Genomic DNA, 12,517 nt, shown 5'->3' with positions numbered 1-12,517 from the left:
TGAGATCAAGACCTCTTTCACAAGGGAGATCTGGACAATTAGAAAATCTTCAGTCCACCTAACCTGCATGTTCTTGGATATGGGAGGAAGCCGGAGGGTCCGGAGGGAACCCACACAAACATGGAGAGAACATGCTAACTCCACACAGAAAGGCCACAGGTTCGAATCGATCCTATGACCTTCTAGCTGTGAGCCAACAGTGCTAACTACTAATCCACTGTGCTGCCCTTCTTCAGGGACACAAAACTGACTGCATGTCCAACCAGCAGCTGATGAAGTCCCTCCAAGCACTAAAGGTGACCAGGACACAATCAACTCAGGGCTAAAATTACATACCAATCTAAAGTCATGGCATTAAGTATGGGCCTGAATACGAGACTGGATCAGATGGAGGAAGCTGAAGGAGGAAGACTGTTGTGTGAAATTCAGGGAGCAGATGAGAGAGGCAGCGGATGAAGGTGAAGTGATTCTAGACATCTTTCAAAGTCCTGCAGACGTGGTGAGGAAGACAGACAGGAAGGTACTGTGTGTGTGACATCTGAAGAGTGCAAGGAGGAAGATGTTCAGGAAAGTACACGGAGAAACTGGGATGTTCAGAAAGTTGCAGAAACTGAACAAAGCAAAATAAAGTACAAGAAAATACTGCATAAGGTGAAGAGAGAAGTGGCAAAGGCTGAGGAAAAGGCCTACAGTATGATGTACTAAAGGATTATTAACAGTGTGTGAGGTCTGTACGGGGAAATATCAGACCAAGGTATAAGTACGGGCCGAGCATTAGCGAGGTCCGTGCGAAAAACACAGAGGTCTGATATTTCCCCATACAGACTGAGCAAGTGAGGTTAATAATTTGTTTTTTATATGGCTACTACATATACGTATAATCACGCGAACTTACAGTATCACCCGAATGTGAAAACTGCTGGCGGCTTGTAGTCCGACCTGTTCACTTCACCTCCATGAAGAACTTGCTAACAGATGGTCGGGTCGTTAGCTGGTAAACTTTCAATCTGTGTATTTTTTCCGATGATGTTTTAGCTATTTATGGAGTACGTTCATGTCCAACTTGGATTTTCTAATTGTGTTTTTATCTTTCTGGTTTGTAACAAATGTGATACACGTTCCGGACCAATTGTCATGGTAACCGGTCTGATATTTTCCCATATCAGACCGGAAATCAGCCAATCGGAGTGCACGCAGCCATATAATAAAAGAAGGTAAAGCCTAAGGAAGGAGAAAAGTACTGATTGGCCAGACAAAAGGACAGAGCTGGAAAGGAAGTGCAGCAGGTTAGGGAGGTAAAAGATGCAGATAGGAGAGTGTGTTCAGTTTACTTAATTAAAAAAAAGTGAATATAAACTTTCGTGTCCTATTAATTAACAATGCATCAGTTCAAATAAATGCCGTGCAATTCCACTGTTGGCGGTGGTCAGGAGTGTTCACAATGTGCTGACAGGTGACACCACAAAGAGTGGATTTTAAAACCTGCCTCAGTTCTACATCTGAGGTCAGAGTTATAAGACCTTACACCTAGAAGTGAAACCAGACCCAAAAACATCAGGCTTCAGCCACATGTCACAAAAATCCATCGAGATTATGTTCCCAAACAAGATCGTTAAAACAACAATCATATAAGGGTCATAAATCCACAGCTCAGGTTTGCCATGAGAGCAAACGATGCTTATCGTTTATAACCACAGAATAGAAGATGGACTTCCAATATGTAGACCTGGGTTTAATTCCCAGAGATACTACCTGTGTGTGTGTGTGTGTGTGTCCTTGAACGAGACATCTCAGTACACCAAGTTGTAAGTGGGTGGACTGAGTGGGCAGCACCCAGCAATGAACTGGCATCATGTCCGAGGGCCATGCTATCCAGAGCCAAACCCCGGTGCCCATATAGGACTTCATCATTATCCTGTATAATCCAGACAGGTGCCTATACTAAAAGACAAAAGGACGAAATGGAGCCTGCTAATCACAAAATGGGGGGGAAATGTAAGGAAATGGAGCAGACTGACACCAAATTTTATTAAATATGATTCAATTAAGTACTTGAATTATTTTTAAGTGAAATGGAGCAAAATGGGGACTGATAATAACAAAATGGGGGTAAAACATAGCGAAATGCAGACTGACTCCAAATATGATTCCATTAAGTACTTTAATTTTTTAGCGAAATGGGGACTGATAACGAAATGGGGTTAAAATGCAACGAAATGGATCAGACTGACCCATTGTCTGAAATTTCATCTCTTGAAGGCCACCTGCCCCTACTACATGTGCTGAACGCATCTCACAAAAAAAACACAAGCAATTAAATAAAAATACTTATTTGGAGTCAGTCTGGTTCACTCTGCTCCAATTTGTTACATTTTACCCCATTTTGTAATTATCAGTCCCCATTTTTCTCCATTTCGTCCATTTTTGTTTTAGTATGGTCCCAGACAGGTGCCACTAAGAACAAATCACATGGACAGATGTCCCAATGGTACCCTTTCCAAAATTCCCTGTTCCCTCTCCACAGCAAGGATAATAAAGGATGTAATAACACAAAGGGGTGGGTACTTTATCAGGTACAGTGTATGTAAAAACTAGCTGCTGCGTAAGTGAGTACATGATGTGCTCTTGTGTCCGAACCCTGAATACGCAGATTCTCCTGGTACTGGATGATGAAGTACTCCTGACTGTGTTGTAGCTTTCGTAGTTCATTTTCAGTTTCCTGGGTGGCCAGTCGAAGCTCTTCAAAGGTCTGGTTGATCTGCTGGTGGCGCTGAGACAAGCTGTCCATGACATGCACCCCGCTCCCACAACTAGCCTAAAAACAGAAAAGTGCACTTTCGTCAGCTGGACAAATGGCAATTTCATACATTTTTTTATCCATATGTACCACTTTTGTATTGTCAAGATATTTAACAAAATGGTCCATTAAAAAATAATCTGGCATACAGTTAAATAATTTCAATGTGTTCCAAAGTAGCTCAATGAGATTTATGTCAGGACTCACTAATGGCTGGTGTTTCTTTTTTGCAGTTGGAAATGTGCTTTAGATCCTGGCCCTGTTTAAAGACACAAAACCTTCACCTCAAACAGTGTTGTGGCACACCTGGACAACACCTTTTGCTCAACAATGCCATGATGATCTTCTGAATTCACCATTCCTTCAATGTATTCAATTCCTCCCCTACCAGAGGCAGCAAAAGGCTGCTGGTGAGTGGTCCCAAGTGGGACCTGCTCTCTCTGGGGTTTCAGGCCCTATCTGGTGTTAGGACTTGGTTTCTGTGCTGTGTTTTCCGGTCCGAAAAGCGCAGAGGAAAGTGCTTTGTCCCACAACTCATCTCAGGATTTCTTCCTATGACAACAATAAAAAGTTAACTATTTTATAATGTGTACAATGACAAAACCACTCACCCTCAGCAGGTACATAGCATTTGTCCAATCTGCTATCACAGATAAAATTCTTTATCTTTGCTGTAATATTTTGTGAGACATATCAGCTGACTGTAGACCGACAGCAAAAACAAGCTGCTTCTTCTGTTTTACGCAGTCTGATTGATTACCTGAAAAGGTGCTGTAGTATGACACGAGTGTCTTTCTGAAATGTTCAGTGATTTTCTACTTAAAGCACTCAAACTGGCCACACAAAAACTGCGAGCTGTGCTTTTTCTTCAGGTGGCTGCATACACCCCATTCTTGTTTAGAGCAACTTATAAATGGTGTTGTTTGGGGAGGGGTTAATGATTGTGTACATGGGCCCTGACTAATAGAAAACTCATACTTCTGATTGCTGCCATCATCATGAGCATCTCAACTGTTAATGTCTTACAGTCTTTATTAGAGTCACTGCTCTTGATACAAACACTGATTTTAGTCATTTGTCACTGTTATTTGTCAAATGGGTCCTTAGCGTGTTACTTCCTTTAATGCGGGGCAGCAAATGGCTGATGCTGTATTGTAACTCCAAATCAGAAAAGGCTGGGATGGGTTGAAAAATGCAAAGTGCCCTTATATTTCCTTTATTTCATTGCAGACAGTATGACCCAAAGATATTTCATGTCTTGTGTTCAACTTAAGAGCCAATATTTTTAAATTTCAGATAGGTTTACATTAGGGTGTGATTCAAGCCGACTTGGATGTCAATGAAACTTGGCTCAGAGATGGAACCTACCAAGAAACAAACTTTTCCAAAATTTTTTTTAACTGAAAACCAAACGTTTACCTTGCCAGGGGTTATCAAAGTTCAAGGCAAAAATATGGAAAAAACTGATATTTCATTAAATTCCCATCTTTCAAGTGGTGTAACATTCAGCGCCATCTAGTCCCCAAGCTAGTTTAACTATCAAATGACATAGGGAGGCAAACTCTTTCATCTTATATGCATATTTGGATCAATGGCGCTGAATATAGAGGGTGCTCAAAGTCTGGTCATTTTGCAAAATTGGCTGTATTTAAAGGCCCATAACCCTCTGCACCATCAAGACCCCAACCAGATTTCAATGTTATCAACAAATATAGGCCATACTTTACCAAATGCAACTGAAAAACATTGGCGTCTTAATGGTGCTGGGCAAAGGATTACTTTTGGGAAACCTTATCAAGCATTACAACACAGAACTGCATTCAAGAATATCACTTAAAACTTTACTGTGCAAAGAAAAAAAAGCCTTATGGTAACCTTGTCAAAAAGGGGCAAAGACTGGGAAGCATGTGGGTTCTCTCAAAGCCAGAGAGAGAACCCATGTTTGCAGGAATTATGATGGAGGCTGAGACCACAGCTCCTCACCACATTCCACTGAGCCCCACCTCTCTGCATTTGGAGTTGGTCCCCAGGCACTGGACTGTGGGTGTCCATTGCTCCTAGTGGTTGAATTGTGTCTAATTGTACAACCCCAATTCCAATGAAGTTGGGACGTTGTGTAAAATGTAAATAAAAACAAAATACAATGATTTGTAAATCCTCTTCAACCTAGATTCAATTGAATACACCACAAAGACAAGATATTTAATGTTCAAGCTGATAAACTTTATTGTTTTGTGCAAATATTTGCTCATTCTGAAATGGATGCCTGCAACATGTTTCATAAAAGCTGAGACAGTGGTATATTTACCACTGTGTTACATCACCTTTGCTTCTAACAACACTCAATAGGAGTACAGGGGACTGGTGGAGGACTTTGTGGGATGGTGCCGAACCAATCAGCTGCACCTGAACACCACCAAAACCAAGGAAATGGTGGTTGACTTCAGGAGATCCGCCCCGCCTTCGGTGCCTGTCTCTATTGAGGGAGAAAATGTGGAGACAGTCTGCACTTACAAGTACTTAGGGGTGCACCTCGACAATAAACTGGACTGGTATACAAACTCAGATGCACTCTACAAGAAGGGCCAAAGCAGGCTCTACTTCCTCAGAAGGCTGAGGTCCTTCAATGTCTGCAACCGACTTCTGCTGAAGTTCTACCAGTCTGTCATGGCCAGCGTGCTCTTCTATGCTGTGGCGTGCTGGGGTGGTAGCATTAGGAAGAGAGACGCTGGACGTCTGGACAGACTGGTGAGGAAGGCAGGTTCAATGGTGGGCATGGAGCTTGAGACTCTCAATTCAACAGCTGAGAACAGAACCCTGAACAGACTGGACTCTATAATGGACAATCAGAAACAACCCCTTCACACCATCTTCACTAACCAGCTGAGTCTGTTTAGCCACAGACTCCGTGCCCTCTCCTGCAGTACAGACAGGCTACAGAGGTCCTTTGTCCCATGGGCCATTCAACTGTTTAACAACACACAGAAGGACATCATCATTGGGGACTGGACTGCCTAAGACCCCAAGTCCTCCAGTTATTCAAGAATGCTAAGTTTTCGCTACAAGACACTAAAACAGTTTTTACCCCACTATTTGTCACTACCAGGGACGGTTGCACTGCACTATCTAGGATAATCACTGCACTATGGAACTCTCATGAACACTGGACATACTTCTTCCTTGCTTATCACAAAGAATGTGATAAGCAATGCCTGAGCTGGCCCAGTCCCAGGATACCTCTAGGCATGTGTGTGTGTGTGTGTGTGTGTGTGTGTGTGTGTGTGTGTGTGTGTGTGTGTGTGTGTGTGTGTGTGTGTGTGTGTGTGTGTGTGTGTGTGTGTGTGGACTGTGCAATACACTTTTTACTTTTTACTGGACTATGAAGTTGTGACGATTGAGAAATCTTCACTCCTATCATTGCTTAGTACACTTAACACTGCTTTTTGATCACTTCAACTTTTGCTAAATGTCTTCATGCACCTTACCAGGATTTTTGTTCTTTGTTGAATACTATTTATGTCTTAGTTCTTCTAACTTCTACATCACAGTACTACATCATAGACTTATCTGTCAACACTCATTGCTTCTTGGTCATGTTAATCTCTTGTCTACCTCAACTCACAGGATATGTTTTTGTTTTGCACAATTGCTTTTTTTTTCCTCCCCTTGACTTTGACCTGTGTAAATGCTTGTTGTGTATATGTGTGTCTTGAAATGTCCATGTGGGCATTATGTGTATTTGTGTACGCTACTTGACACCTTAATTTCCCCGTGGGGATCAATAAAGTTACTCTACTCTACAATAAGTGTTTGGGAACTGAGGACATTAATTGTTGAAGCTTTGTAGGTGGAATTCTTTCCCATTCATGCTTGATGTACAATTTCAGCTGTTCAACAGCCCAACTGAAATCGTAAATCAAGTCTAAGTTGTCGTATTTTGCGCCTCATAATGCAACACACATTTTCAAGGGTACTAGACTGGCCTGCCTGCAGGCCAGTCTAGTACCTGCATTCTTTTACTACGAAGCCACGCTGTTGTAACACGTGCAGAACGTGATGGTGTCATCACAGATGTGTAAGTTGCCCATGACTAACACACCCCCATACCATCACAGATGCTAGCTTTGAACTTTGCGCTGGCAACAATCTGAATGGTCTTTTTCCTCTTTTGTCCGGAGGACACAATGTCCATGATTTCCAAAAACAATTTGAAATGTGGACTCATCAGACCACAGCACATTTTTCCACTTTGCAGCTGTTCATTTCAAATGAGCTTGGGACAGAGAAGGCAGCGGCATTTCTGAATGTTGTTGATGTATGGTTTTCGCTTTGCATGGTAGAGTTTTAACTTGCACTTGTAGATGTTGCAATGAACTGTGTTAACTGACAATGGTTTTCTGAAGTGTTCCTGAGCCCACACGGTAAGATCCTTTACACAATGATGTCGGTTTTTAATGCAGTGCCGCCTGAGGGATCGAAGGTCACGGGCATTCAGTGTTGGTTTTCAGCCTTGCTGCTTACTGGTAAAAAGTTCTCCAGATTGTCTGAATCTTCTGATTATATTATGGACTGTAGATGATGGAATACCTAAATTACTTGCAACTGAACGTTGAGAAACATTGTTCTTAAACTGTTGGACTATTTTTTCACGCAGTTGTTGACAAAGTGGTGATCCTTGCCCCATCTTTCCTTGTGAATGGCTGAGCCTTTTGGGGATGCTCCATTTATACTCAATCATCACATTCACCTGTTTCCAATTAACCTGTTCACCTGTGGAATGTTCCAGACAGGTGTTCTTTGAGCATTGGCGATGGAACACAGTGGTAAACATACCGCTGTCCCATCTTTTTTGAAATGTGTTAGACATCCATTTCAAAATGAGCAAATATTTGCACAAAAACAAAGTTTATCAGTTTGAACATTAAATATCTTGTCTTTGTGGTGTATTCAATTGAATGTAGGTTGAAGAGAATTTGCAAATCGTATTGTTTTTATTTACATTTGACACAACGTCCCAACTTCATTGGCATTGGGGTTGTAATTAGGATTCATAGTTCTCGCTAGCTTTATAACAGAGTAAAGGCCCTTTACACTGCTGCCTGAAAAAATGACGCTGCAATTGGGCCGTTACATTGTTTTTGAGGGTGTGTAGTGGGAAAATGATCAATTTGGTCGGTCTGTATTATGTTTGGAAAGAGGTGTCATTTGTTTTAAAACGGCGATTCGCTTTGAAGTTATGGCTTTCAGAAGGTCGAATCTTTGAATATCTTTCCAACTTTTCGTAACTAACATCAGTAACATAATCTTGACTATACGCCGTTTGTTAACTCCTTACCAAGGAAACTGTCCTGGTACTGGCTCATTTTGCAAGTGAAAACTCTCATTTGCGAACTTCCCGATAGAGTTGAGCATTATAGACAGTTTAGAACAGCCGTTTGACAAACGCGATGATTTTAACTTTCATATTGTAAAATTTCCTTGTATGAGTAGTAACATACAGAGTAAACCTACATACGGTGTTTACACCTCTCAATTAGTCAGAATTGGTCGCATCTGTGATAATTACCAAAGTTTTTCCACTAGACACGATAAACTTACAAGTAGATTAGCTAAACAAGGGTTTCTGTATAACAAATTGCTTCTTCAGTTCAAAAGATTTTCTAATAGACATCAAGAAATAATATCGAAGTTTTGGGTTTCCATTAAAAAACATGTAGAAGATGGAATTGCTTCAACCTACATTACCTAACCATAACCTAACAAATAGGGTAAACCTTAGATAAAACCTTTAACATATCTGAGCCTTTGTTTATACAGTTGTACTGCTACAATTATAGCTTAGCCTAATAGCTATTAATTATCTAATAGGCTGCTTCACCCTCACTCATGTATATATATATATATATATATATATATATATATATATATATATATATATATGCTAGTTTAATGTTTAACGCTTTAAGTGATTACTGGGATGATCAGCTGTAATTACATGTGTTCCCACATGAGGGCGAAGCTACTGAATACTGTTAAAAATATAGCAGAAGAAGAAGAAACAGCCAGATGTGTAATGGCAGCAGCTGCAGGTTTGTTCAAAAAGCCTTCAGTTAATTCAAAATGCTGCAGCTAGAGTGCTGACGGGGACTAGAAGGAGAGAGCATATCTCACCCATATTGGCCTCTCTTCATTGGCTTCCTGTTAATTCTAGAATAGAATTTAAAATTCTTCTTCTTACTTATAAGGTTTTGAATAATCAGGTCCCATCTTATCTTAGGGACCTCGTAGTACCATATCACCCCAATAGAGCGCTTCGCTCTCAGACTGCAGGCTTACTTGTAGTTCCTAGGGTTTGTAAGAGTAGAATGGGAGGCAGAGCCTTCAGCTTTCAGGCTCCTCTCCTGTGGAACCAGCTCCCAATTCAGATCAGGGAGACAGACACCCTCTCTACTTTTAAGATTAGGCTTAAAACTTTCCTTTTTGCTAAAGCTTATAGTTAGGGCTGGATCAGGTGACCCTGAACCATCCCTTAGTTATGCTGCTATAGACGTAGACTGCTGGGGGGTTCCCATGATGCACTGTTTCTTTCTCTTTTTGCTCTGTATGCACCACTCTGCATTTAATCATTAGTGATCGATCTCTGCTCCCCTCCACAGCATGTCTTTTTCCTGGTTCTCTCCCTCAGCCCCAACCAGTCCCAGCAGAAGACTGCCCCTCCCTGAGCCTGGTTCTGCTGGAGGTTTCTTCCTGTTAAAAGGGAGTTTTTCCTTCCCACTGTAGCCAAGTGCTTGCTCACAGGGGGTCGTTTTGACCGTTGGGGTTTTACATCATTATTGTATGGCCTTGCCTTACAATATAAAGCGCCTTGGGGCAACTGTTTGTTGTGATTTGGCGCTATATTAAAAAAAAATTGATTGAATTGATTGAATTGAAATATTGTTCACAAACCAGTCTAAATCTGTGATAGTGAGCACTTCTCCTTTGCTGAGATAATCCATCCCACCTCACAGGAGTGCCATACCAAGATGCTGATTAGACACCATGATTAGTGCACAGGTGTGCCTTAGACTGCCCACAATAAAAGGCCACTCTGAAAGTTGCAGTTTTGTTTTATTGGGGGGGATACCAGTCAGTATCTGGTGTGACCACCATTTGCCTCATGCAGTGCAACACATCTCATTCGCTTAGAGTTGATCAGGTCGTCAATTGTGGCCTGTGGAATGTTGGTCCACTCCTCTTCAATGGCTGTGCGAAATTGCTGGATATTGGCAGGAACTGGTACACGCTGTCGTATACGCCGGTCCAGAGCATCCCAAACATGCTCAATGGGTGACATGTCCGGTGAGTATGCCGGCCATGCAAGAACTGGGACATTTTCAGCTTCCAAGAATTGTGTACAGATCCTTGCAACATGGGGCCGTGCATTATCCTGCTGCAAAATGAGGTGATGTTCTTGGATGTATGGCACAACAATGGGCCTCAGGATCTCGTCACGGTATCTCTGCGCATTCAAAATGCCATCAATAAAATGCACCTGTGTTCTTCGTCCATAAAAGACGCCTGCCCATACCATAACCCCACCGCCACCATGGGCCACTCGATCCACAACATTGACATCAAAAAAATCGCTCACCCACACGACGCCACACATGCTGTCTGCCATCTGCCCTGGACAGTGTGAACCGGGATTCATCCGTGAAGAGAACACCTCTCCAACGTGCCAAATGCCAGTAAATGTGAGCATTTGCCCACTCAATTCGGTTACGACGACAAACTGGAGTCAGATCGAGACTCCGATGAGGACGATGAGCATGCAGAAGAGCTTCCCTGAGACCGTTTCTGAATGTTTGTGCAGAAATTCTTTGGTTATGCAAACCGATTGTTTCAGCAGCTGTCCGAGTGGCTGGACGATCTTGGAGGTGAACATGCTGGATGTGGAGGTTCTGGGCTGGTGTGGTTACACGTGGTATGCGGTTGTGAGGCTGGTTGGATGTACTGCCAAATTCTCTGAAACGCCTTTGGAGACGGCTTATGGTAGAGAAATGAATATTCAATACACGAGCAACAGCTCTGGTTGACATTCCTTGATGCTGCCATGACTGATGCTGAATGCCTGCAAGGGAGAGCTGTTTCTTCAGCTGGTCCTTATAGAGCTTTTTGGGGGCCCCTTGGTTTCGTCTCCCTTCCTTGAGCTCGCCAAAGAGAATTAATTTCGGCATGCGTGTATCATCCATTCTGGCTACGTGGCCTGCCCAACGAAGCTGTTGTTTGAGTATAATAGACTCCATGCTGGGCAATTTGGCTCTGGTAAGGATGTCCTCATTTGAGACGTAGTCCTGCCACTTGATCCCGAAGATGTTTCGAGACAACGCTGATGAAATCGTTCCAGTAATCTGATCTGCTGGCGATACAGAACCCAGGTTTCAGCTCCATACAGGAGGGTAGGGACCACAATGGCTCTGTAGACCTGCATTTTTGTGGAAAGGCGCAGTGCGTGATTCTGCCAGACTTTCTTTGAGAGTCTACCAAAAGAACTGCTGGCCTTGGCAAGGCGACTGTCTAGGTCCTTGGCAACAGATGCGTCGTTTGAGATAACACTACCGAGTTACGTGAAGTGCTCTACTGCATTCGGGCTGGTACCCTCGATGTTGATTTGGGGTGGGGTATATGCTGTATGGGGGACCGGTTGATATAGCATTTCTGTTTTTCTCATGCTGATGGTGAGGCCGAAGGCTCTTGCTGCTTCAGCAAAACAGTTGACAATGTGCTGCAAGGCTTGCTCCGTATGGACGACACAGTATCTTAGTGTAGGACAGAAGGCGCCGCAAATTATACTTCCGTCGGTTCTGAAGAGGATATAGATGCCGTCTGTCAAGTCTTCTTTGGCCTCACGAAGCATCATGCTGAAGAAGATGGAGAACAGAGTGGGCCCGAGGATGCAACCTTGTTTGACGCCATTTGAGATGGGGAAGATGCCGGACAGAGTCCCGTTGTACTTCACTTGTCCCATCTGGCCTTCATGCAGCTGGTGGATGATGGTGAGGAGCTTTGGAGGGCAGCCAAGTCGTGCAAGAATCTTCCACAAACCCTCACGACTGACCGTGTCAAAAGCCTTGGTTAGGTTTATGAAGGCTGCATAAAGGGCCATGTTCTGTTCTCTGCACTTCTCCTGGATCTGTCTCAGGACGAAGATCATGTCGGTGGTTCCCTTGTTGGCCCAAAATCCACACTGACTCTCGGGAGATATTTAGATATACCTTTGTATACTGGCATAGTTCCACCTTAGAATTGGAATATAATATATAAGATATACCTTACTGAATTTTCATGTCGCTACTTAACTTCCAGTTCTGTGCTTGGTGGTTTCATTACCCCGGCAGACTGGTTTAGGATAAGTTTTGATATGACACGTTTATTCGTGCCTGGTAATCATATATGTTCCATATACTGTTTGTATATTATATACTTATTCCTAGCTATTCTTACTTTATATTTTTCCTAGCTATTAATAATTTTCTATACTTTTCTGATACTAATATAACTACGATAACTACGTATTATAATAATAGTCCTATAATATTTTTACCCTGTCCCTCATACATAAGTTACTACATATGATAGCTACTTTTAATATGGGGCGGTCACTAGCCCTATACACCAAGGTGATGGACTCATACCCTAGTCCCTTAAAGAAGGGTATACCTCTTATTTCCAACTTGT

General features: G+C 42.5%; 1 protein-coding gene across 2 annotated transcripts in view; it reads right to left on the bottom strand.

Annotated features, from left to right (window-relative positions):
• The window catches only part of LOC117505612 (signal transducer and activator of transcription 5B-like), a 255,380-nt gene that overhangs the window by 145,376 nt on the left and 97,487 nt on the right, over positions 1-12,517 (bottom strand). For both annotated transcript variants that reach the window (XM_034165193.1, XM_034165194.1), the window contains one exon: positions 2,638-2,815. In XM_034165193.1, coding sequence (XP_034021084.1) covers positions 2,638-2,815 — 178 coding nt within the window. The remainder of the gene's footprint in view (positions 1-2,637; positions 2,816-12,517) is intronic.

Source organism: Thalassophryne amazonica, unplaced genomic scaffold (assembly GCF_902500255.1).
Source record: "Thalassophryne amazonica unplaced genomic scaffold, fThaAma1.1, whole genome shotgun sequence".
Classification (NCBI taxonomy): domain Eukaryota; kingdom Metazoa; phylum Chordata; class Actinopteri; order Batrachoidiformes; family Batrachoididae; genus Thalassophryne; species Thalassophryne amazonica.
The sequence above is the reverse complement of the archived record's forward strand: the minus strand, read 5'-3'. Positions and strand labels throughout refer to the sequence as shown.